This window comes from Pleurodeles waltl, chromosome 3_1, assembly GCF_031143425.1.
Source record: "Pleurodeles waltl isolate 20211129_DDA chromosome 3_1, aPleWal1.hap1.20221129, whole genome shotgun sequence".
Taxonomy (NCBI): Eukaryota; Metazoa; Chordata; class Amphibia; order Caudata; family Salamandridae; genus Pleurodeles; species Pleurodeles waltl.
In genome coordinates, this window is record NC_090440.1 from 1,610,393,884 (window position 1) to 1,610,421,773 (window position 27,890).

Sequence of the window (27,890 nt, forward strand, 5' to 3'; positions counted from 1 at the left end):
TGTTCCCGAATATTGCAATAAGGTGAGTCAGGAGTTAACCGATGTATGTTAACTAATAGTTATTGAATGTGAAGGTGCAGTTAAAAGAAGGCGTTCTGGTTGGGGGGCATATTTCCCGCCATATTCACACCAAGCCCTGACAGAATGGGGTAACGTGTACCATAATGCCGGTGAGAGGGCCGAATAAGACTTCCATCGGTCCGAGGTCGAGAACTCGACAACTAGTAAAACTCGGTAAAAAGAGCTGGCTCCAGAGAATGCATGTTCTGCTTTCCTACAGGTAGAAAGGCGCAATCGACATATTATATCTCGATCCATGCGAGGATGAGTGGAAAATTAAAACGTTTCAAGAAGTGTCACATGATATTAGGACGTTTATGCAACTTTTATTTTTTTCGAGAAATTAGTTAAACGAAGCAAGAAACAAAATATTTACAACTTTTTCCCGGAGCGCTACAGCGGTTTTTCAAAGTAAGGTTGCCGGACTTGAACCAGGCGTCAAAGGCCATCTGAGTCCAGGTGCCACTTCACAAAACATTTTTGCATGGCACTGTTTCATTTCTGAGCTACACAAACTTTTTCTATGGGAAAAAAAACTGTCGCACATGCGGCGCAAGGGGCTTGTAAATAAGCCCCATAGTACCCAGAATAACGACTACTCCGATATCATGAAGGTTAGTCCTTGCAGGTAAAGATATCTGTCTTCATAGATAACAATCTTCAAGGTACCTAGATGTGAAGTTAGAAACAGTACATCCATTCTTACCTATATTATCTTTTCACTACGTTGTGGTAGTCAGTTTAGGCTTACTTTCACAATAATGTGGAAGGCGAAATTTGGGATATGATATTTTTGTAGGACGATATTTTTGTCGGTAATATTTTAACATAAACTATTTGTTTCCATTTCTGCCTTTGCCTCGCATGGAAGGCGAACAGTGAGTTTCAGTAGCGTAGTAGCCAGCGTATCATAGGTCCTACTGCAAGGAAGGGAGTGCTCCCTCGTCCGCAAAGCACATGCTCTTTGAATAATTTATAAAATGCAGCGATAAGGAGCGTTCAGATGACCCTCAGGCCTCTGGGCTTCAGTGCCACTGCTCCTGCTGCACTAGTTGAAGCTACAGCCCTGAGTGTTTTTTTTTTCCACCATTCATGACTTCTGCTCTTTTGGAACAGTTTTAAACTGAAAGAATCATTTACTTGGTTGTAGATCAGAATATGTAGCAACAGCTGATATTTGGAATCCGAGCAGTGGCAGAAAGTAAATGATTATGAGGGATAGAAGGTCAGGTATATTTACGCAGGCATCTAGGAAACAGGCAAACATTCTGGCAGAGAAAAGTGGGTGAGAGATAGGCATGGACGGAGAGAGGAGGAGACAGGTTGGGCATGGACCCATATATAGGGGTCGGAGATGTAGGCTGGGGGCCATGGGCGTAGCTTCAGGGATGGGGTTGTATGGTGTTACAACCCCCCTAATAAATGTATTTTGTGATAAATAATTGGATGCAGGTACTTTCAGTTGGCTAATGTGAGACATCTGTCGGATTTCAACAGTTTTTACACACAGACAAACCCTCTGTAAAGAACGACTTCAAAAATGTTGGTTATTTCACAAAATAATGCGCTTTCTCTCATTTACTACACCTCCCAATCTGTATTCTTCTCCCTTTCCACTGCCTCTTATGTCCCTCTTGTGCACCTTACTTGTCGTGCAATGTATTTTAACATCATGTGCCAGATTTTTTTAACATTTTCTAATGGTGGTGTGCCTCGTGATTTTTTTCATGAAACAAGTGTGCCTTTGCCCAAAAAAGGTTGAAAAACACTGGTATAGCGCATCTAGGATGCGTGGGAAGCCTAGAGTGTTCAGTTCCATTTGGTATGCTGGGTCTGACCACCCTCCGTTAAACCAATCATGTACTGTTAGAATCTGTGTCGCCAGGTAGTATAGGTATGGGTCAGACATCCCCAGGCCTCCCTCGTGTGTTCCCCTCTTACAGTACTTTACGGCTACACGTGTCTGGTTCCACCCCAAAGGAATTGTAGTGTCGCTGTTTCTAGGGTTCGAAACATGAACGCGGGATGGGGGAAGGGGAAGTTCTGAAAGCATATAATAATCTGGGTAGGATCATCATTTTATACAAGGCCGCCCGCCCCATTATGTTCAGTGGTAGTGTCTGCCATTTTTGTAGGTCTGCCTTGACTCGTGTTAGCAGCGAGTCTACATTCTTTGCCCAAGTCAGTTCTGGCAGGAGGGTCACCCAGACACCCAGATATTTAAAGCTCAGTCTGCAAAGGGGTATTGTGTCCTGCCAATTGAAGCAGTCTCGGGTGTTTATTAAAGGGACCAGAACCGATTTGGCAGGATTCATCTTCAGGCCTGAAGCCGTTGCAAAACTCTTATGGAGTTGGAGGCTGTGTGGGCCAGACGTGCTTGGGGTGCCCATATAAAGTAGCACGTCGTCTGCATATAGGGCTATTCTATCTTATGTAGCGTGTTTCCATTTCCAGACACAGTATTCCGGATCTGTCCGGAACATCTGGACCAGGGGTTCTATAGTTAGGGCGAAGAGGAGGGGGGACAGCGGACATCCCTGTCTCGTTCCCCTTCTGACTTCAAAGAGTGATGACAGGGTTCTGTTAATTTGTACACGGGCCGAGGGGTCTGCATATAACGCTCAGGTCAGTTGGCAGAATCTCGGTCCCAGTCCCGTCCTCTGCAGCACCATGAATAGGAAGTTCCAGTCTACGGAGTCAAAAGCCTTCTCAAAGTCAATAAAGAGCAGCGGTAGATCTCGGGGTAGTTTGTGTTTTAGTATCAGTTTTTACATGCCAGAGGTACGCCTTTTAGATGTTGAACCTGTTCCTCCAGTCTGGCACTGAACATAGTTATGCCATTCAGATACGCTATGCTGTATTCAATTTTTAAACCAGCGCTAGGTTGAGCACAATCTAGACGAGAATAGGAGCGCCATTCAAGCCAGCCTTTTACACTTCAAGTTCTCACTTTGAGGATACAGATACTCCTTTTGTTTCTGCAGTGATAACAGTTTTCCAGTATCGATCTGTAAGGTAAAGTCCCAAGAATGTTGTCATTTCCATGGTGTCATGGGCATGGCATAGAGTCTGCGTTTGTGTCCACTGGAAGCAGGTGTCTGGGCTGCTTCACAGTTCAGAGGGCATCCAGACAAGAAGCATTTTATTTGGGGCATCCGTATCTTCTGTTGAATTTAACACCATTTAATTTTATGTCCAACAGTCACAATTAAAGTTGACTTCACCTTGGAAGGTTATAGAAGGGCTTAAATTATCTGGTGCAAGTGATGTACCATCATGTTAGGCCATTTTTATTAAAAGCCCTATGGTGTTGATTAAGTATCAGCAGATAGATTAGGTTGTTAACATCTCTGGTTTTGCTGCCCACTCAGTGTGAGCCTTTCCAGCTGTTTTCAAGGAGTCCTGGTCATCACACAAGTGATGATTCAAACCTTCTTACTTGTGATATACACTGCCATCCTGGCTGTCCTCTCTCGGCTGTGCTTGAGCAGTCTCTGACTTACTCCAAGATAAGCCTTAGATTTAGCATGCATTTTGACATCATTTTCTTGAATATATCGATTGCAGTGTTGTGGGTAGTGTAGGAAAGTATCATCTTGCCTGGCATGTTACCCCCAGTTTTACTGCATGTATGTTTGTTTTTGCCTATGTGTCACTGGGATCCTGCTAGGCAGGACCCCAGTGCTTTTAATGGATGCCCTGTATGTGTTCCCTGTGGGGTGCCTAACTATCACTAAGGCTCTGCTAACCAGAACCTCCGTGTTTATGCTCTCTCTGCTTTTAAAATTGTCACTGCGGGCTAGTGACTAATTTTACCAAATCTCATTGGCACAGTGTAACACCCTTATAATTCCCTTGTATATGGTACCTAGGTACCCAGGGTATTGGGGTTCCAGGAGATCTCTATGGGCTGCAGCATTTCTTTTGCCACCCATAGGGAGCGCAGACAATTCTTACACAGGACTGCCACTGCAGCCTGAGTGAAATAACATCCACGTTATTTCACAGCCATTTTTCACTGCACATAAGTAACTTATAATTCACCTATATGTCTAACCCTCACTTGGTGAAGGTTAGGTGCAAAGTTTCTTAGTGTGTGGGCACCCTGGCACTAGCCAAGGTGCTCCCACATTGTTCAGGGCAAATTCTCCAGACTTTGTGAGTGCGGGGACCCCATTACACGAGTGCACTACATATAGTTCAATACCTATATGTGGCGTCACAATGGTAACTCCGAACATGGCCATGCAACATGTCTAGGATCATGGTATTGGGATGACAATTCCATGCATCCCTGGGTCTCTAGCACAGAACCCGGGTACTGCCAAACTTGCCTTCCCGGGATCTCCACTGCAGCTACTGCTGCTGCCAACCCCTCAGACAGGTTTCTGCCCCTCTGGGGCCTGGACAGCCTAGTCCCAGGAAGGCAGAACAAAGAATTTCCTCTGAGAGGAAATAGATGTGAAGGGCTGGGGATGAGTAGCCTCCCCAGCCTCTGGAAATGCTTTGAGGGGCACAGATGGTGCCCTCTCTGCATAAGCCAGTCTACACCGGTTCAGGGATCCCCCAGCCCTGGTCTGGTGCAAAACTGGACAAAAGAAAGGGGAGTGACCACTCCCCTGACCAGCACCTCCCAGGGGAGGTGCCCAGAGCTCCTCCAGTGTGTCCCAGACCTCTGCCATCTTGGATGCAGAGGTGTGAGGGCACAATGGACAGTTCTGAGTGGCCAGTGCCAGCAGGTGACGTCAGAGACCCCTCCTGATAGGTGCTTACCTTTCTCAGTAGCCAATCCTCCTCTGTGGGCTATTTAGGGTCTCTCCTCTGGGCTATTCCTCAGATAACGAATGCAAGAGCTCACCAGAGTTCCTCTGCACTTCCCTCTTCGACTTCTGCCAAGGATCGACCGCTGACTGCTCCAGAACGCCCGCAAAACCGCAACAAAGTAGCAAGACGACTACCAGCAACATTGTAGCGCCTCATCCTGCGGGCTTTCTCGACTGTTTCCTGGTGGTGCATGCTCTGAGGGCTGTTTACCTTCACCCTGCACTGGAAGCCATGAAGAAATCTCCCGTGGGTCGACGGAATCTTCCCCCTGCCAACGCAGGCACCAAACCTCTGCATCACTGGTCCTCTGGGTCCCCTCTCATCCTGACGAGCGTGGTCCCTGGAACACAGGAGCTGGGTCCAAGTGTCTCCCACAGTCCAGTTTTGGTGGAGGTAAGTCCATGCCTTCCCACGCCAGACAGTAATCGTGTGCACTGCATGATCTGCAGCTGCTCGGGCTTCTGTGCACTTTTCCAAGACTTCCTTTGTGTACAACCTAGCCCAGGTCCCCAGCACTCCATTCTGCATTGCCCAACTCGCTGAGTTGGACTCTGACATCATGGGACCCTCCTTTGTGACTCTGAGTCTACCACTATCCACAGATCTTCTAAGTGCCTGGTCCGGTACTTCTGCAGGTGCTGCCTGCTTCTTCGGGGGCTGTCTGAGTTGCTGAGCGCCCCCTCTGTCTCCTCCTCCAGGGGGCGACCTCCTGGTCCTTCCTGGGCCCCTGCAGCACCCAAAATCCTCAACCGTGACTCTTGTAGCTAGCAAGGCTTGTTTGCGGTCTTTCTGGGTGGAAACACCCCTGCATCCTTTAGCACGCCGTGGGGCATCTTCTGACCAAAGGAGAAGTTCCTGGCACCTTCCGTTGTTGCAGAATCTTTGGCTTCTTCCACCCGGAGGCAGTCCTTTTGCACCTTCATCCGGGGTTTTGTGGGCTCCTGCCCCCCCGGACACTTGCGTGACTCTTGGACTTGGTCCCCTTCCTTTACAGGTCCTCAGGTCTAGGAATCCGTCTTCAGTGTTTTGCTGGCAGTTGTTGTCCTTGCAGAATCCCCTATCTCGACTTTACTGTCTTTCTGGGGTAGTAGGGTAACTTTACTCCTTTTCAGGGTCTTGAGGTTGGGTATCTTGGACACCCTTAGTGTTTTCTAACAGTCCCAGCGACCCTCTACAACCTACACTAGGCCTTGGGTCCATTCGTGGTTCGCATTCCACTTTTAGAGTATATGGTTTGTGTTGCCCCTAGGCCTATTTCTACCTATTGCATTTTATTGTGATTCTACATTGTCTACACTGAGTATTGTGTTTTCTTATGCTATAGTGCTATGTGATATAAGTGGTATGGTAGGAGCTTTGCATGTCTCCTAGTACAGCCTAAGCTGCTCTGCTATAGCTACCTCTATCAGCCTAAGCTGCTAGAACACCTCTATTCTACTAATAAGGGATAACTGGACCTGGCACAAGGTCTAAGTACCACAAGGTACTCACTATAAGCCAGGCCAGCGTCCTACAGGTAGTAGTCTTGAAATCGGTTTTCAGTCCGTGTTCATAAGGCAGAAAAATCTTCTGGCATTTGAACTAAAGATGAGCTCAAAGGTGATTAAGCCAAACCCTTCCAGCGAAATCTCCGTATAAGATCACGTGTCGGGAACACCTCCCATAACCTTCTGCTGCTCCGATCCATTCTCATTTCTCAACACCACAATTCTTGAAAAGGAAATTTATAGAATAACTCCACACTCATCCCGCATGGCTATACACTGGCTGTCTTGAAGTTGCCTCTCTTCTCAGACGCACTATGTTAAGGGAAGGCTTTGATGACAGTCATTACAAAGCCATAGCTCCCACATGCACCGTGGTCATCCAGGGGCGCGCTGGGCCTGGGTACCTAGTATCATGGTCAACGGTCTGCAGTGTAAACTAGTGTCACATAAAGATGCAATGATTCTGGATTGCAACCTTGTTTTTCCCAACCAGTCAAAAAAAATCACCTAAAAATGTCATTCCTAGTATCTCTTATTCTCTCGTGTCTGAGGACAAGCTGTCTTCCTATGTTTGTATAAACGAAATGCGTAGGTTAATGATTTCATGCAAGTTGACAAGTAGCCGTAAAGGGTGACCTGGATTAACTAGAAGATAACAAATACCCCATCCGATTGGCGTTTCTTACACCAAGCCTAGTGATTAACCAGGGCATCATTCCTTATTTCACTATACACGTTTACTTCTGGCATTGTGTTTTGGTCATATTCTTTACAAAGAGATACCAGTGCTTATGGTATGTAATCTGTTCAAAGATGCATTTGAAATGCATGTTTTCCACAATACGCAACTGTGCAAAATGCAGATGCGCTGTGTTCAAGAGCGTGCTTATTATAATATTTAAAGCTTTTTTTCTCAAAAAAAAAAAAAAAAAAGGTATTGGAAAGAGTCAATATAATACCTGCCTCGGATGGCAGTGTGGGTTGTTTGCTGTGTAGGTCGACGGCCATTCTGGGGGGAATTTTGCGTTCTGTAATTCATCATTTAATAAAACACTATACGAAATTGTATATAGTGACTAGATTATTTGGTCAGCGGTTGAAGTTTTCGTTTTTTCTCTCCCTCGTAGGTAGATGTGACAGCATTGCAGCTATGACTGGAATTTTAAAGAGGAAGTTTGAAGAAGTTGATGGTTCTTCACCTTGCTCCTCTGTGCGAGAATCAGATGAGGACATTTCCAGCAGCGAAAGCGGAGACAGTGGTGATAGCGTCAACCCATCAACTTTGAATCACTTCACCCGTAAGTGTCAGAGAATGCTTTATGGGAGGCGTTGTTTTACCTACAGTGAGCAATACACATTTGTGTGCTTTAGCACTGAGCAGTAAGTTTTGTAGTTCGTTTACACAAAAAGATAGTATCTTATAGTGCTAAATTTGGTTCCAGATGTTGGGCGTCTCCACTCACTTTTGTAAAGCAGAACTTAGTTTTCATTATCAAAACCTGTACCCAAGCAACAGGGCAAAAGACGGAAAAAGGGCACTAGAGCTGGAACACTTTAGGATGGAGTGCTAGCCTCTGGCATCTGTTCATTAAAATCACAAGACTTCTAAAAGGTCTTGGTGCTGATATCAGTAATGCTTTTTTTTTTTTTCAAACCTTCTACAGCAGATTATGGGGTAAGGCCCCATATCCCTTTCTTTGTTAAAATAAGGCCCAGCGGTTATGGATATTGATAAATATATTTGTAGTCTTATATTTTTATATAACTCGAACACTGCCTAAGGGCATTGGAGCACTTTACATGAGCACCAGATTTCATAGTATACAGGGAGTGCAGAATTATTAGGCAAGTTGTATTTTTGAGGATTAATTTTATTATTGAACAACAACCATGTTCTCAATGAACCCAAAAAACTCATTAATATCAAAGCTGAATATTTTTGGAAGTAGTTTTTAGTTTGTTTTTAGTTTTAGCTATGTTAGGGGGATATCTGTGTGTGCAGGTGACTATTACTGTGCATAATTATTAGGCAACTTAACAAAAAACAAATATATACCCATTTCAATTATTTATTATTACCAGTGAAACCAATATAACATCTCAACATTCACAAATATACATTTCTGACATTCAAAAACAAAACAAAAACAAATCAGTGACCAATATAGCCACCTTTCTTTGCAAGGACACTCAAAAGCCTGCCATCCATGGATTCTGTCAGTGTTTTGATCTGTTCACCATCAACATTGCGTGCAGCAGCAACCACAGCCTCCCAGACACTGTTCAGAGAGGTGTACTGTTTTCCCTCCTTGTAAATCTCACATTTGATGATGGACCACAGGTTCTCAATGGGGTTCAGATCAGGTGAACAAGGAGGCCATGTCATTAGATTTCCTTCTTTTATACCCTTTCTTGCCAGCCACGCTGTGGAGTACTTGGACGCGTGTGATGGAGCATTGTCCTGCATGAAAATCATGTTTTTCTTGAAGGATGCAGACTTCTTCCTGTACCACTGCTTGAAGAAGGTGTCTACCAGGAACTGGCAGTAGGACTGGGAGTTGAGCTTGACTCCATCCTCAACCCGAAAAGGCCCCACAAGCTCATCTTTGATGATACCAGCCCAAACCAGTACTCCACCTCCACCTTGCTGGCGTCTGACTCGGACTGGAGCTCTCTGCCCTTTACCAATCCAGCCACGGGCCTATCCATCTGGCCCATCAAGACTCACTCTCATTTCATCAGTCCATAAAACCTTAGAAAATCAGTCTTGAGATATTTCTTGGCCCAGTCTTGAAGTTTCAGCTTGTGTGTCTTGTTCAGTGGTGGTCGTCTTTCAGCCTTTCTTACCTTGGCCATGTCTCTGAGTATTGCACACCTTGTGCTTTTGGGCACTCCAGTGATGTTGCAGCTCTGAAATATGGCCAAACTGGTGGCAAGTGGCATCGTGGCAGCTGCACGCTTGACTTTTCTCAGTTCATGGGCAGTTATTTTGCGCCTTGGTTTTTCCACACGCTTCTTGCGACCCTGTTGACTATTTTGAATGAAACGCTTGATTGTTCGATGATCACGCTTCAGAAGCTTTGCAATTTTAAGAGTGCTGCATCCCTCTGCAAGATATCTCACTATTTTTGACTTTTCTGAGCCTGTCAAGTCCTTCTTTTGACCCATTTTGCCAAAGGAAAGGAAGTTGCCTAATAATTATGCACACCTGATATAGGGTGGTGATGTCATTAGACCACACCCCTTCTCATTACAGAGATGCACATCACCTAATATGCTTAATTGGTAGTCGGCTTTCGAGCCTATACAGCTTGGAGTAAGACAACATGCATAAAGAGGATGATGTGGTCAAAATACTCATTTGCCTAATAATTCTGCACTCCCTGTATGCTCAGATTCATTTTATGTTAAACACAAGAGATTACGTGATTTTCCCAAAGCCAAGGCTACACAAGTGGGATGACTGTGAATGATCATGAGTAGTGAGCAAATTCTCTGTTGAAATGACTTTGTGAATTACAGCAGCAGAAAATACTGGAAGGTTAATCCAGAATCTTGTCTGAGAATATTTGCAAGGGGTTGTTTTAAAACTGGAGTTCTTGACATATTTCAGCACCTTTGCACCAGTGGTGCTGGAACAATTTTCAGACTGGGTAATGTTGACATCATTGTTACATCACTGAAGATGTACGGATTGTGAAAAATCCTAGCTTCACATAAAGTGTAGCAAATGTATACAGCATGTGTGGTAAGGGTGTATTATGTAACTGGTGGTGCGTTTTGGAGCACACTGTTGAGAAATCTATTGCTAAAGCATCGTATGGTAGCACACTGTCATTTACAGACAGCACATTTCCCATTGAAATGACTGCTAACTTTGCACAGACATACAGTTTTACTGGTAAATTCATATGTGTAGTGGATGCAGCAATGAAGAACCGGAACACACACAGGTAAACTTGCTTCTTTATTGTAAGCAAGGCAGTACCAGGAAACAGGTCCATTCAGAAAGACACCGAGGCTCAACTGACACAAGGAGACCACAACGTCATAGACCTAGGAATCCCCTTGTCACCGGCCTTATCATTCCAAATAGGAATGAGAACACACTACATAGCCCCCTTCTTTATTCCTTAAATAAAAATAAAAAAATACAAAAACAAATTATTACCAAAGAAAAGAACACAATAATGTACAGAAGTTCCACCTCGTTGCCAAATTGTAGTGGATGCGGTAATGAAGAACCGGAACACACGGAGGTAAACTTGCTTCTTTATTGTAAGTAATGCAGTACCAGGAAACAGGTCTGTTCAGAAAGACACCCAGGCTCAACTGACACAAGGAGACCACAATGTCATAGACCTTGGAGTCCCCTTATGTCACAGGCCCTATCATTCCAAATAGGAATGAAAACACACTACAATATGGCACACAAATGATGTGTGGAAATCGGGTTTCAGTAAATATCATTTGTGCACTACCAAGTAAGTGTCTTGATTTGTTTCGATCCTAGTAAAATCTGTTTCCATCGCACTTCAGAAATATTTCAGAATTACAAAAAAGTTCAAATTTTTGCTTTCCTAACTGCTAAAATATTCTCAAATATGTGGAACTAGGTACTAACTTTTTCTTCTCAGTTGGCAATTTGTTTTGCACAAAATACTTTTCTAGTGTGCAAGGTATATAGCCTCCTCCTAAAACCTTGAAGGGACTGTTGCAAGGAGATGCCTGTGACTGATCCCCATGAAGTGTGTCTCTGGTGTTTGTGTTCGGGCCATCACTCCAAGTCATGTGGGGAGTGTGCCTTAATACATATGAAGGCGATCTAGGTTCGCAAAGCCAAGCTGAATGTCGCCAAACAGTGCAAGAAGTTGTGTAAGCCCGCTCAAAGCCAAGAGCTACATAGCTGCCAAGTTTTCACGTTGCTTATGTGTACCATTTTTGTGTTCGTATGTTTTTATGTGTGACATTCAATGCTATATGTGTGACCTTTTGAATGACATTTTATTGTGAGCAGAAAAAGACACTTTGGTCCATGCAGTGTTGTTTCTGCAGATGATGCTATTTAATTGTTTAAAAAAAGCTTGGAAACAGCTATATTGCATCCTAACAGCTCCTAAGAGCTACTTTTACTTTTCTGGATCCCGCTCAGAATAGCAACAATGTAGTGTGTATCCGTGGGTAGGCCAAGGAAATACAAACCAGAATAGTGTACTGCCCTAACCCTAACAAACAGCAACAAACAGCAAAGGGTCCCCCACAGGTCCACCTTACATGGGGTGAACATACCTAAACTCAGCTCAACACCTATTAGCAAAAATGCACACTGGGTTAAAGAAGCATCCCAGTGGCTAACCATGCCTTTAAAGAGTATATTAGTGTGAAATGGCCTTGCAAAACTGCATTGTTAAGCCAACAGTTTGAAAATACATTCTGTGACTTGCAGTTTTGCTTTTCATATGAGCTGCTGGCTAAAAAACTGCAACTCACTGAATTTGCTATACTTGATCCATTCTATGTAATTCTATTTTCCAAAATCTCAATTTAAAGCAAGCTAAGAAACTTGGTGAAGCTGGGTTTGGTGGTTAGGGTGGTGGGGGGTGAGGGGTGGGCAGAGGCAGAGGAATCGGGAGAATGTAGCAGATGCCTCGGTTTCGTGGGTGTAAGCAACTGTGTTTTTATCACCCACAGTTATCTAAAATACAATTGTTAGTCTTCTACAGACAATGCATTGAGTCTCAGTAGTCACAACCAATACATACATACATTAAAGGCCCCAGGGAGTGACTTTGCAACAATTCAGGACCTGCTGCAACAATGCCCTGACCCTGGACCTGCAGCAGTAGTGTCCTCACACTGGACCTGCTGCATCAGTAGTCCCAACCTGGACTTGCATCAGTGGCAAAATAAAATCATAGTGACTGGCCAGGAAATAAGACTGAACATCAGCCTAAGCACCCACCACAAGCACATAAGCATTATTACAAACATATATTTGTACAATTGCTCCATCTGGCATGGAAGCGTACTTCGAGGAAAGCAGTGAATTACAGGCTAGCACTCTTTCAGCTTTTGCACAGCAACTTGCTTATGTTAGGCAAGAAGCTAACTTTTCAGTGAAAATGTGGCAAACCAAAACCTCTCTTCAAAGAATAAATTTAAAGCCTTTTACAAAATGTCTTATGAATCTATTCACCCTGCATTTAAAGTATTAGTGAGCATATTACCTTCAAGGGTCCCAGAATGTCGCCATGCTTTGCAGCTGTTATTTCACTGGGAGTATGAAGGGTCACACTCTGCGCCATGCCGTTTAAATGCCCAGAGGTGACTTTTAGGCGCTCTATGAATAAAGCTGAAACTGCTGCCACACTCACATTCGCTTACTTCCTTCTTGCCCCTCCTCCACAATTTCTCAGTTGTTTCTATTGTAATTTCCGCCTTCCACCCCAAATGTTTCTTCTCTAGTTTGTCCCTGATTTTTCTTCAGTCCTTTTTAGGTCGAGCGTAAGCGTTCAACCGCATGTGTACTTTTAGTATACTTCTTATGGCTTAAAGCGGTTCTCATTGTTGGTTGCAGTGTCCTTTAAAAATTATTGCTCACTATGGTCAGTTCTGCCTTTTTCTCCCTCCTTTTACTGTTTCAGAGCAGTGACCAACTACTGTATTATTCCACTATGGTTTATTTATCTGTTGTTGTCACGGACTACTTTGACATTTCTTTTGTGCTCCCTTTCACTGTAGGTGTTTTAGGCTGGTAGCTGCCTGCATTTTATTGCAGCATTCCGTTCCTCCCACCTCCTCCCATGTCTCTGACATTTGTTTTGGCTTTATTCCAGTGCTGTCCTTACATCTGGCTCCTATGATAAGCTTATTTTACAAAAGAAACACCAGGTTGATTAGCTCACTGCTCATGAAAGCCACAATATGCCCATTCTGGTATAATGTAGCTAAACCTAGAAGCAATGATTTGAAACTTGCTTAGCCTCGCATGTGGAGTCTCTCCTCCAGAGACCCTCCCTGCCAGCACTCAGGACATCACACGCAGGGCATATCTTATCTCCTTTATTGGGGCCATAAATTCTATTAATATGCTCTGCTATTGGTAACTTCATTAGAGCTTTCTTAAAATGTGAGGCAAGTAAGCTTGCAAGATTTCATTCGGTTAAAATAAAAAAAAAAATACTTTTCCAGCCTTACTTTCCATCATCTCTCCTCAAGGGCTTGTGAGTTCTGATGTCTGATGCCAATAGCCCCCAGTGACTACCAAAACATGGCAGGAAAAGATTAAATTATGAGACAGGGTTGACCAATTTTTGTGGGACGACAAGTTATTTAGCTTTTGTCATCTCATTTTTTATTTTTTATTTTGTTCTCGCTCAAGGTTCAGCTGCTTCTTTTCTTTTCCTTCCACCCATTCTCTCTCTGCTTCATCTCCACGACTCCGCATTGTTTCTCTGAATCTTTTCTGACTGTCTCCACTCATGTCTCTTTTTACCTCCCGACAATCTGGTACACCTTACTCTGGGTAAAACAAACAACTCAAAAATAAGATTTCATAAAATTACTTTCATCACATTTTATATTTTTAGACTTGTGCCACTTTATGTCTAATTATCTTCACTCACTTGCAACTTGAAGCTGTCCTTTCACATGGGACTCAGAATACTTGTACATTACATGATTCCGGAACCTGAACAAGCGCAACCCCTCAGTGGCAGTTCTGCTCTCTGTTAGGAGCTGGGTACATGTGGACCACAGGCAAGGAACAGCAAAGCTGCCTCCTCGGTGTTAATGTTAAAGGAGGCTGGCCAATTGCAACATTCTTTAGTTGGTTACTCAAGGAGTGGTGCCGGTTGCCGGAAAACTTCAACAGGCTAGGCGTAGCCCACCTATTTACTTGATCATCTTATTCTGGAAAGATTGGTGTGTTTGTTTATTGCAGTGCTGTGCTGCAGTGACAAGCCACGTGGTACCTGAGGCTACCGGGCTGAGTCTCAGCTTGACTGATGCAGCCCCTTGGCTGTGGTTGTCAGTAATTTTACCACATTAGTTATGCTGTCTCATGTATAGACTGCAAATACACCACGAGGCCAGCATACATCAATCAATCAATCAATCAATCATTAAATTTATAAAGCGCGCTATGTACCCGTTAGGGTTTCGAGGCTCTTGGGGGGGGGGGAGAAGGGGGGGGGTAGCTGCTATCGTTCGAAGAGCCATGTCTTGAGGAGTCTCCTGAAGGTGAGGAGGTCCTGGGTCTGGCGTAGTGAGGTCGGGAGTGAGTTCCAGGTCTTGGCGGCGAGGTAGGAGAAGGATCTGCCGCCAGAGGTCTTGCGCTGGATTCGGGGGACGATGGCGATGGCAAGGCTGGCAGAGCGCAGCTGGCGTGAGGGAACGTAGAAGTTGAGTCTGGTGTTCAGGTAGGTGGGTCCGGTGTCGTGTAGTGCCTTGTGTGCGTGGGTGAGGAGTTTAAAGGGGATCCTCTTGTCCACGGGGAGCCAGTGGAGGTCCTTCAGGTGGTGGGAGATGTGACATCGGCGGGGTATGTCGAGGATCAGGCGGGCGGATGCGTTCTGGATGCGTTGAAGTCGTTTGATGTCTTTTGTTGGGATGCCTGTGTAGAGTGCGTTGCCGTAGTCGAGTCTGCTACTGACGAGGGCTTGGGTCACCATCTTTCTGGTTCCAGTCTGTGGATTCCATCATGTGGTTCCATCTGTGGATTCAGTCTCAGGCAGCACAGAAAGAGTGCACTCTGACAGCAGCACACTCGCTGCTTCAGTCAGGCTTGCTCCTTGTGTCAGGGTGGCATTATAAAAGTATGACTAATGCATTTTAGTGAGGTGATGTGGTACTTAGCAGAGCAAGGACATGTTTGCGCTCTCTGGGCCACATCCACAACAGGACAGGTCTTTATCGCAGTCCATGCATGGTTCATCCTACTCTCCCTCTCAGTGCAGGGAGGACATCAGGTTGCCCCTTGGTCCCATTCCCTTCCTCTCTCAATTGTCGATTCTGTGGCTATTCTTGATGCACCCCTAGTTTCTGGGGCTGTCAGTGGCATTGTCATTGATTGAGCCTTTCAGGGAAACAGTGTTGTAAATCCTTGATACCCCGACAGATCCTTCTGACGTGCCTTTGAGCCCTCGGATCCGTAGAGGCCTCCAATCAGGTTACCACTGGTGGATTTATCATCTGAACTGTCTGTGCCTACTGAACCTGTTTTGGATTCAGCTGCTACTCTGAAGCAATTCTCACACCTGCCACTATGATCCATGCTGATTCCTGCTACATCAATGTTAACTCCAATACCACCAGTGCTAGAGGAGTACGCTGATCCTGTAGACCTGTCTGACACTGAACCAAATCTTTCTTGGCCTCAAATGAAGTCAAGTCTAAGAACAGTTCTGACATGCCTGGCCTCAGGTCACTTTGTTTCTGATAAAATGCCACATTTTACCTAAGAGCCACTGTCCAGCACTATAACAATTTTTTGGATTGGACTCTGACCAAAGAGAGACAGCTTTTTGTTGGTGATGATGGTACTAAAGTCTATGCGTTGAGTGTTACTGTTTGCCGAGCCGTGTCACAAGTGTACCACTATTGTTTGTTTTTAGAATGCATGATACACATAACTATGTATATGCCAGCTATACGTATAAAAAACCCCAGTGTTTTTCCCTTGGTTTCATGTTGACATCCTACATGGAGGTAGGACATTTATTTTCCCACCCGATTATGTGTGTATTCCTATAGCCGTATTGAATGCCTATGACCATTGGTTGGAGTGAGTTTAGGTAGAAACATGTTGGCTTGGTCCAAATGAATCGGTCATTGAACCTAAATATCATTCACCCTTGTGTATCATTAATTATACTGCTGGTGCCCACTGTTAAAGGGATTTCCTTGGGTTTACATCAACATTTATAATTATATCTAGATTTCTTCTCTATCCAGCGGCTATACTATAAAGCACCCCCTTGTATTGAGGGTGAGATAAGAACGCAAGTGACTCCACTAGATGTGGGTAAGCATCCTCATACAGTATAAATGGCTTATCAAAAGTTCGCTAAGGCATAGGACAGTGCCCAAGTTGGGTACCACCTACATCAACATGACATCTTTCTGTGTTTGTCAATTAATCATTAAATCTGTAAATAAAGATTAGAACTAATACATCATGCGATTTTTTTTTTTAACGTTTTTCTTCTGACATAATTAAGGAATTGATGGAGGTCCCATTGAGCAAAAATAATGATGAACTTACCAGTGGGGACTGGTATTGGAGGAACAGGTTCTGGGCTGTATATAGCTAAACCCCAGGTTTTTGTTATAGCACACCCCTCATAACTTTTGTTATTTTGTTATCCTTTTTGGTGTTTCCATGATCTGCTGTGTGTAAAGTCCAGCACTCAATTAGCTAACCAGCTTGCCCTGTCTAGAGACCTTGTGCTGTCTTTTGGAATCCAAGGTGTTTTCTGTGAATTTCTGTTTTTTAATGCGGTTTCCTAACTATAACATCACAAAAAAAATATTCAAATGTATTTTAGTAAAGATAAAAAAAACACACCAGCAGTCTCACAATAACAGTAATCCCAAGTGGAAACTGCAAACCGGATAAAGCAAATGGTAGTACTCTATACACTAATGAAAGCAGGCCTTTTGACTAACACTTTTTGTACAGAATTAATGTTGGCAAAGCGATTAACACAACAGAGTGGAAAAATGCAGAGACTATGTAATACAGTAGGGATAAATAAACAAAGGGTTTGCGAACACAAATTTTTGAGAAATGGAGAATCACAATGTTTCCACCAAAACTGGTTACTTTGTAACACTTCAGCATGGATTAAGATTCACAATATCACAGGCCAGACAACATCTAAGCAGCATAAAGCAAACACAATTGCAACTAGTGATGACGGCACCTACAAAATGAAGTTGACAATATATCAGAGTTCTTAAATGTACACTTTACAAAAAGCCAGGAGGTAAGCCAACCTCAGGATGTCCAGATGGATGTTGGTTGCACGTCCATAGAAATTCACCTGTTATAATTAAAGTTATTTCAAGTAACTATAACTCGTGCCCTTGCCATGCACTAATTATCCCTCATATTACATTACTCATGAGATCTTCGATGACATCATTTATAATATCACTGTAACATTTGCAGTGAAATTATTGATGAGAAAACTGTGCATGGCGGGGGTGCGAGTTATAGTTACTTGAGATAACTATTAATTTCTATGGTTTTTTTTGTGTAAAATCTGAACCTACCTATAAGCGTACCTGTAGCCTTTTGTTATTTCAGTGAATACATATGTGCGTCTCTGTTTAGTTGCAATTTGGATAATCGCCAACTGAACCTACACCTCCGTTGAGCTCGGCCTAACACAGCCCTGGATACTTTTAGAAGGGTATTCGGAGGAGCATCCGAAACCCATGGTTGGGAAACTACCTACCCCCCCAAAAAAAAAGGATTTTACACGTCTAAAAATACACCCACCGCGTGAAATATTTTAGTTTTGGTCTACGGAAAAGGGAATTGAAAGCCTGCCTGCTGTGATGAATGTTGCTTTGAAGTCTGCCTGAAGGAGTGTGCCCTCTAAAGAGCTTAGTGGCAGGCTGCCAATCACAGCAGCGCATGTCTCGGCCAAGGCTGGGCTGGAAGAGATACGGGATGGCGCTTTGTGCCGCAAAGTAAGGATTTTAGAAAAGAAGACATGGACGTGTCTGACACAAACCTTGCCCGCTAGGAATATGGTCGAGGTACCGGCGAAACAAAGAAAGCCTGGGATGAAGGGAAGCCATGTTTTTACAGCATTCACTGTTTCCTTCGATTCAATCATGTTGTGTAGTCGAATTTCCTGAATATACTAAATTATGATCGATTTGTTTAGACCTACATCATGCTGATTAAGCGCTGTGCATTCGTTTTGGCAGCTTATGCAATGTCCCTTGTGCTTGATATTTTCACGAAAATATGCTTCTGTCGCTTTGATTTCATCATATTGTAGCACACTTTGACGAGAGTGTTAAACATTTTTGCTGCGTCATGCAAAACATTAGCTCGCCCGCCCAGTAAGGAACTTTCTAGTGTGTAGTGTAGAAACACTCGCACACCTACAGTTCTGGAAAAGGAGAACGTGTTTGCTTTTGAGCGCAGAATGAATACTGACATGCCTCATCATGGTGAAAACGGTTGCATTGTGCGTTCAGTGCAATGGTTATTACAGTCGGATATGCGTTCATGAGGACTCAAGGCAGGGGCTTTTCCCGAACTCCTTTGGGAATACCGCGTATTTGCGCTTTCAAGGCTAGCATGTCTGGCCACAGACGCGTGTTAAAGCTGTCAGAAAGCATTGGCTGCCTCGATTGCACCCGGAATGTTAAAACCTTTTGAGATGCGCAGGCTACAGCTGGGGGCATTGTGTTTTCCCTGCTGGCTGTCATTTTTTGAATGAATTAAAATATCCACACATCTCACGCCAGCTGCGTACCGTAGCCAACCCTTCACAAATTCTAGCTTCTCCCCCCGCTTCCTCCCCCTCTCAAGCCTAAAGTAATATCTATGTTGACTAAGCAGCCTTTTTATTTATCCTAAAAGAAGGGGTTTCTCGAAGAAAAACAAGAAGAGCCTTCATGTTTTTTAGATTTTTTTTTTTTTTTACACATAATAGTCTGCAGTGCCGTTTTTGTTTGTAAACCAATGTTTGTCCTGATGAAAGCATAGAGGATGCCCCTAGACCCTATAGCGGAAACATATGTCTGTGTGTTGGCCTATTTAGAGCGGGTCCATCGTGAAAGACTGCATCTTACAGTGAATATGAACAGGCTTGGAATAACTGAAGAGATCTGTCACACACTACTGGATAATTTTGAGGACTTTATTATAGTCCATTCACTGCAGGTTCCAAATATCTATAAAATATGACAGCTTCTTCACATGTCACAAAGACACTCAAGTATGGGATAATAATAAAAATATCAATCCCAGCATATCTCGCCACTTCTCTCACCCTCCAACAATGCCAGCTCAGGACCAGTACTATACACAAAATCTCAGTTTGGGCAACTCGGTGCAATAACCCACTAAGCAAACCGTATAATAAGAAATACCAGGAAGGAAGCTGCAGAGCTCTTCAAAGCTACCAGGATACTGAAAACCATAAAGCTGTGTGCCTGTCGCTCACAATTCATCACCCTGCACATTGCTACGCAGTGCGTCCCACAACACGATAAACGGACCTCGGTAGTCATCGCGCACAACATGTGAACATTTCCCCACATAGGTTCAAAACAAATACAACTTTCAGAGCACAAGTCCTAAAAAAAGAAGTGAGGGGACTAACCAAGTTAGGCAGTATACAATTGACATCATGGTGCACGACATCATGACTCCGGTGACATCACACTTGGCATCACAACTCATGACTCACAAGAAGTGGCATCAGATATTAACACCTCAGATATATGTTTAGTAATTCTATTACGATTAGATTTGAGTGCATTTGTGAGATTTAACAAGTGATATTTTGCATTGGGATTGAGCCCAAAAATGTACGCAACCCCAACTCAAAATCTGGGCCTCAATTAATGCATTTAGGGGCATATTTACGAGCCGCTTACGCTACGATTGCAGCACATTTTGTGACGCAATGGCAGAGCAAACCTTTAAATAGTATCTATTTCTTTGCGTGGCTTTGTATGGCCTCATAAGTATGGATTAAAACCGTGCAACTCACTGCATTGCATTACTCTGCACAAGGGAGGAGTTCCTTGGGCAAATGCGATGGGTGTTCCCACACAACACCCATGGATTTTGATGCATCCCCAGATTTACAAGACCTTGTAAACCTAGGGATGTGGCAAAACCTTATACCTCCCCAGGGGAGGCATAACGAGGAGAAATATCATAGTTTCTCCTCGGTTTATCCTCTTTATATGTGTGCTGCATTTTGCAGCACACATAGCAAGAGGAAAGCGTCTCCCAGGTTTGTTTTTGTGCAGGAAGCTGCCCCTTCCTGCACAAAAGCAATCTTGCCTACAAGGGTGCCTTTGTTAGTACTAAGCTGCCAAGACACTGCCAGAGCAGTGGAAAAGGTCAGGAATGTGCTGTATGCCATTGATATGGTACATTCCTGCTTTTTCCCTTCGACACAGGGCTATGCAGCACGGCGACTAGCTGCGTTGTGCTGGTCTGCACCAAAAGCTCATAAATATGGGACTGTTTTTTTTTTTTTTCTTTTTTTCTTTTTTTTTAACTCTGCCACAAACAAATTGGGAGCAAGGAGAAATGTAGCAGTTAATCAGTTCTGCTTAATTGGTTGCAAAGTCAGCATTTTCAAATATCTCATGGGGTTAAAACACCTGCTGCAGAGATCTTTGTGTGCCCACTAAATCTCAGGGAAGAATATTAATGGTAGGATAACTCTGCAGGTTAAGGCATTTGCTGGAGAGATCTGTGCTTTGCCTAGTCCCGGTTTTGAATCAAAGTAGGATTGAGGGTTAATTTGTCTCCTGCAAAGCACATCATTTAAAATGTAGATGACAGAGTTTTATTTTTTATACATAAGTAAGTGGGTTACTGCTTTTAACACAAAGTTTTTTGTAACTTGTAGTTCACAACCTGTAATCCTTCTAATATAGCACAGAGGGCTTTGACGGACATGTGATCCCCTACACCTTATACTGCTCACTGTATTATGTAACACATCCTGTACATTGATTTACACAGATATCATTTACTGTCAATATATTGTCAGACACTCTGCATTGGCATGAGTAGCTCTACAGCACTATTTAAAAAAAAAAAGCAAAATAGTGGTACTTACATTGGTATTTGTGTAAATACAAGACAGACCAACACATCAGTGCAGCTTACAGTGCATGCAAATCTCTTATATACAGGGACTGAATAAAATGAAAACCATGTCTCTCTTATGTACCTGTAAAGTGATAAGCTATGTGCATTTGTTTCCTCCATTGCAGGTAGATGTGAGGATCCAGACAGCTTCCCGCCAGGCTCATCAAACAAAAGGAGGCCTAATAGCCCATTAATTTCGGCCTTTGTCCTGGCGCAGCAGGAGTTTAAAACTCTTCCATCTTGCACCTTTGCTGCTCAGATTGAAGGAACTAAGGCATACAAATTGCAGGCCCTGCTGAAAGTGTCCCACTACACCGGGACAAATTCACCATATTTTACCGGGGCCCAACTTCTTGGAAGGGTGGATGGTGTCCACCCTGTGAAAATAGTGGGTAGACGCCGTCCAACCGCGTGTACCCCTGATTTGTGCCCTGACAACATTCTTCCAACCACACACCCTATATGCTACTCATGTAGGCAAACTCTTCAGCGCCCCGCATGGGGGCAGTAAGCACTATATGAATGCTGCAATGCAATACAATGATATGAAGATATTTTATGCCAACATCTTGTGAGGTGGCAGTAGTTTCAGATGTTGTGTTTATTAGTATATGTGAATGAGGCTGCATCTTCAAGGGCTTGCGTAATGAAAGGCTGCTATGACATAATCTACCAGTTTTATTGGTGGTTCCTTGTCAAATGTCAGATAAGTTGTGTTTCAGTCAAAGTCATTAAAAAAGCTTGAATTCTTTGGTTTCAAGGTACTTTTGGGCAAGGCCACATCAGTTATGTTTTCGATATGGTGGCACTTTTAGTCTTTTATTATATTTTGAAATGTGCTGTGTCCGATAAGGACATTTTGGCGTGTGTTTTTCCAAATGCTATCTGCACTAATTTTGTCCAGTTCTGCATTTGTTGCAATAATAGATGTGACTTTGTTTTTCAAATGCTAGAATGTTTTTGCTGGAATGTACTTTAGCATTTTTAGTATGCTTGTGCGGTGCAACTGCTATATCGAACATATTTATTTAAAAAAACTGGCATATGTTCACTGGGCAGGGATTATGCCTGTGTAGATATTACTCTGCCTCAACAAAGCTTTAAAGTAAAGGAATGATTGAGCCAAAAGGTCTGTTTCAGGTGAGCCATGGCAAGATGGGCCTGAAGGATCCGATTGTGAAATATGTAGCACACCGTACTCTACATTCAGTCACTTCCTGGAACTCATCCCGAGTCCAGGCATGATAAAATAGGTCAAGTAATTTGAGTTGTGCATTCACTACAATGTCTATTGCGTTTCCCAGGGGACATTTTTATTTCATAAAATCTTCCGGTTTACATTTATTTTGGTTTTGCTGCAAACACTGTTGATTGTATTTCTGTAAGCTTATATGTCACAATGTGTGGTGGGGTTGACTGAGAATGTAATCCCTTTTTTTTGTACTGTACTATAATAGCTGCGTCAGGATGTGGTTGAGGGTGGTGTCTGGAGCAGTAGCCCTACAATCCTGCCAGCAAGGTTTTTACCAGGAGTCGTTTGTAATACAAAGGAGTGGACGAGGCACGGCTGCTGGGCATTCGGGGAGTTGGGACTGGAGTCACTCATGGCGATGACGCAAGAGGAAAGACCGCCTGGATTAGAAACGAAATTCACACCTGGCAAAAATGTTTTAACCAGGCTTACATAGTAGGAGGCTGCGACGAGAATGGAACCATGAAGGCTTTCGTGGTTGGTCAGTGGTAACTGCTCAAGCAGCTTGAGAGAAGCCTAATGCTATTGTGAGGTCACTCAAATGGGTTTAATTGGAGAGTAATACATTTTTTCATGTTTTCTTGATTCAGCCTAACACATTTCCATAGTATCAAGATGTGAGATGTTCATTGACTAGTGTAGGCGTAGATAATCAGTGGATGCAGAACAACCTTGCACATTCTTTGTCTGAAATGTAGCAAGCTTCTGAGCTGTATTTGGAACTGGACTACAATCTGTGTACCCATTTCAATATACTTGTAAAACAGGAACATCTAAAAAAATAAAAATAATAGTACTTCATTAATTAAAATCAAAACGACCTAGTCGCCAATACATAAGACAGAACATTTCACTCATTTGCTGGAAGGTGCAGAAACAAAGATGTTGAGTTCTAAAAAGTGGAAACTAGTATTTTGAGTTGCGGCTTGTCTGCTGTGGTGAGAATCTGCTCCGGGGTTAAGGAGCTATTTTCCACTTGACAGGTTCAAAATTCACGATTAGTTTTCAAATAAAACCTGCATATCTTATTTTGGCAAAAACATTAGTTCTCGAGAAAGAACCGTCATCACTTTATCAAACTTTTTTTTTTTTTCTTTCTTTATAGCGCTGTGTTGTTAATAACCCGCTTTCTTTAGCTTTCCAGAGTACTCTTACGCAGGCTGCTTCAAGGAGAAAGAACATTAATTGGGCTTTTAATGAGACTACTTTTCCCAAATTATGCACAAGCACTCCTTTTCAGTCAACTGCTGCTGGTCTTGGGATTCCTGAGCTGACCCCGCCATGTTCAGGAAATGTTACTTTGCAGTCAGCCAATCACCCATGTGAAACAAGAGGATTAAACAGGATGAACACTTTATTACCTCCAGATGTTCAGAGAATGCCAGATTGCGGGTTGTGGAAATTCAAACACAAGGGAAGCCACTAAGAAGATAAAAGAAGATTAAAGGCACACTGGACTCTTCTATCGTGCTGTTCCTGCGAGCAAGCGAAGTGTAGATAAAAGAGGTGAAAATACATTTTATTATTCTCGCCCAAACAACTACAGTATATTCAGCCACGGTGCAATGAACATGCACTGCTACGTAAATCATATGTTGAAATACAATTGTAAATTTACATCAGTTATAAGAGCTGTGGTTTTAAGCAGTGGTGGCTGGTCGGCTTTTAAATGGATAAGTGTGGATACTTTGCAGAGAAGCAGCAAAACACACAAATGGGGTAAGATAGTGCATTTTAAAGTTCAGTAACATTGGCTGAAAGGCGAATAAGTTATTTTTTTTTATAGAGGTTCAAATAATCTTTCTTTACAATTTGACAACCTCTTTTTTTTAGGTCGAGCATGGCTTTGCACAGGCGCTGCTCTTCTCGACATGTAATCTATTCTGTGGGCTTTAACCACGCCCATGTCACGCCCATCACTTATATTGATTCTTGGGCCTGCCTTTCAAAAATCCTTTGATGTCGTTGGTAAATGTTTCATGTTTGTCCCGGCTTGAGGCTGGTTTGTTACCCCCCTAGAGACTGACCCTGTTACATGGAATATTGCACGATCGGCCATGTAACTTAATGTAGCGCACTATTTTTCTCTTTTTCTTTGTGCTGCGTGGCCATATGTTTGTTTCTTCGTCTTCCTTCTTTTCTGGCATCTTGCTGTTTCTTTCCGATCCCCGCGGGGTCTTCTTTGTTTATTTTTTATTTTTTTGCAGTTTTATGCAGCGCAAACTCAAGATGGAGGTAGTGGAGCGCTTTATTTAATTTGTTTTGCAGTTTCATGTAGCACAAACTCAACACAAAGTTATTGGAGCACTTTATTTATTTATTTTGTAGTTTTATATAGCGCAAACTTGATACAAAGGTATTAGAGCTCTTTACATGAGCACCGGTTATATTACACAAGAACATATTCATTTTTGGTAGCAAGGGGAGATTAAGTGATTAGCCCAGAATCACAGAATGTTGAGCCGACAGCAAGATGCCAGAAAAGAAGGAAGACGAAGAAACAACATATGGCTCGAACTGTGTTCTCCAGCTCCAAAGTCTGCAGCTCTGGCTCTTAGGCCACATCCTCTCCCCTAGGGTTCTTTGTCTGGTGCGTAACAAAATCACTATAATTCATTTGCATCAACCTTACAGAGATGAAGAGGTGAAAAAGCTATGTCAGGATTGCAATCTGTGACGTTCTGTCAAAACCTCTGCAGTGGGTGCATTAACCAACTGACTTGAGTAGAGCTTAACACTAGGCGATAGTACGTGCACTTGATAACCTCGGGAGGATCACCAACCAAGCACATAGGTTAAGTTATAGGCAAGAAGATGGCAAAATGTGTTGTCTCCAAAATGGTGGAAAAGGAGTTGTGACTTCAGACCCAAGCATTTCACAGCCCCAAGCTTGATAGCAAAAAACATTTAGCCTTTGGATGTGAATTGGGCCTCTTCAAATAGAGTTCGTTAGTAGAGGCAGCCATTTTCCTAACCCTGTAGCACAAAGCAGCAAACGCAAGGGTGCCCCAGTGAGAGGAGCAGCATATGATAGGGCACAAAGTGGATCAAACTCCCTCACCTCCTCCCCTCAGAATTCACTGGTGTCTTGGCTTTGACAGTCCCCTCACAGCTACTGCGACCTTGCAGATGCCACTTCAGGAAGCGCTGTCTAAAACCGCACTGTAATAGCACTGCTTCCTGTTTGAAGGAGCCCCACCTGGAATACCTCTCACAGTCACTGTCACAGGCGCAGAGCGCTTCCCCATAACTTTCTGGGTTCCTGTGTATAATTTCACAGCCAATCTGTAGGAATGAAGCAAAAACACTCCCAAGATGGTGGCCTTGTTTTGTCCTCTCTCCTGCAGCGACAGTCCTGGGAGGGTTGCTGTGGCACCTGGCATACAGCCACTACACTCCAAACAAAAACACAGAAGTAGAAAACATTGTAATTTAAAACACCAGTAGCTCTAACTCTCACAAATGCGAGACCTATTGCATTGCAAATGCTTGTTTCCAAAAGGTATGAAACCTCTCTCTTTAACTCTGTCAGGCAGACCTGAGTGAGGGGGAAAACACAGAAGACATACCTGAAGTCCATTACTGGTCTTCTCCGAAGTCTGCACCTACAGAGAAAAGAGAAAACAGACTTTTGTATTGACAGGAAACATGGAAGAGGAAGTAGACATAGAAAATGGGCAGAGGAAGACACAAAAGGGGGAAGCGACAGCAAGAAAGGACAAAGAACGCTGTGAAGGTGGAAGTGAAGACGCCAAAGGAAACGTGGAGGCCACCAAGGAGAGACACTGCGATGGAGAAGAGATTTGCTGAGGCTGGAAGCCTCAGATGCAAAGAGCTTGACCTAAAAGATGCAGAAGAGGAAAACTGGGAGAGACTTGTGCGGTGTGAGAGGGGGTGGAGGGGCGAATTCCTGACGGAGATCCATGCTGCCCAACAGACCCAAGAGACCTGCAAAAGGATCCGCCGGCTTCACAGGACCTACCAGACATGTCCCAGGAGGACTGTGGTTTTTCCAGGTGCGTGAATGAGTACTCAGTTGGCTGGGGAAGGGAAATAAGTAAAGGGTCTAGAGAAGATTTATTGGCAAGCAGGTTATATAACCATTGTGCAGGTGACACTTAGAGGTTTAAAAATTGTAATTAACTTTCTTTGACTATATTTCCTTGAGTTATAACTTTATAGTAAAGCAATAGCCATAAAGCTTTGTATTTTTTTTTTTTTTAAATCTCGACCTCAGTTCTTAGGGGCGAGCGCAAAGCACTCCATCCCCTGATGTTATCTCTCTTTGGGCTTCTAACCATGCCCATGTCATGTCAGTCCCTTAAATTGGTTTGTGGGCTTGCCTTTTAAAATCCGCTTGCTTTCATTTGTGAAAGGCATGCATACGTCATGCCTTTTCCGGTGTTTAGCCCTCCTCGAGCATACTGACCAACTACTGGAAACTTACCAGGTTCCGTGTTTTCCGTATGGTTTCTGGACTATTCTTTCTCTTTATTTAGCAGCACGATTGCACTGTGTTTTACACAGCGTGATTGCGCTTGTTTTTTTTCTTACCATTTAATGTGGCAAGAAAGTCCAGTTAGGAGTTTACAACTCTAATAGCTCTAACTCGGCGAAATGCGAGGCTCGTTGCATTGCAAATGCTTGTTTACTTTCTTTTTATCTATAATAGAGGGAAAATTGCACATAAACAGCAAGTCCCTGAAGAGAGAAAGAGACTGAATTAATAGGAGAAAATAATATAGGAAAGGAGAAAAGTTACAGTTAAAAGAAAAGTGAGTCCTATAGAAAGACAAATAATGAAAGACAAGGATAACCAAAGATACTGGAGAACCTTAGCTAATATAGTGTGAAAGATAAGGTGCGGAATTAAGAGTCAAGAAAGCCTATAATAGGACACACAAAAGGAAAATTAACAGGAATGAGACATACAAAAACATACCTGTGTTTTTTTTATTCCACGGGTACAGGCAGGGACAGGAGCTGAAGAGACCTAGAGGGAAACAATGAAGAAGATAAATCCCTTGAAAACAAGGAAGCAGTGGCTATATACCTGAAATAGTGGACTCTGTACAACTTAAAGATACCGTCTCTACTTATAGACCTTTTATGTTTTGTTGAAATTATAAATAAACAGAGACTATTGCATCCAAAGTGAATATGTGGAGGCTAATTACATGCCAAGTGACACATGGTGAAGAATGTGGGCATATTAAACATTTGATACAAGATGTAGAATCTTATCCAGCAACTCGCTGTCGGACAGCGCAAACTTGAGTGGACCTTGGAACACTTCATGTCCATTGCTGAAACAGAGCGTGGGGTATTTCGAGACCCAGGTGGAACAGTTAACAGAGTCTCGGAAAGCCAACTCCATTTAGCATCATGTATAGCTCAAAGT

General features: G+C 43.2%; 1 protein-coding gene across 1 annotated transcript in view; it reads left to right on the plus strand.

The window, feature by feature from the left end:
* CSRNP3 (cysteine and serine rich nuclear protein 3) overlaps positions 1 to 27,890 on the plus strand; it is a 260,738-nt gene that overhangs the window by 96,144 nt on the left and 136,704 nt on the right. Inside the window, exon 2 of the mRNA XM_069225256.1 lies at positions 7,499 to 7,669. Coding sequence (XP_069081357.1) covers positions 7,522 to 7,669 — 148 coding nt within the window. The 5' untranslated portion in view covers positions 7,499 to 7,521. The remainder of the gene's footprint in view (positions 1 to 7,498; positions 7,670 to 27,890) is intronic.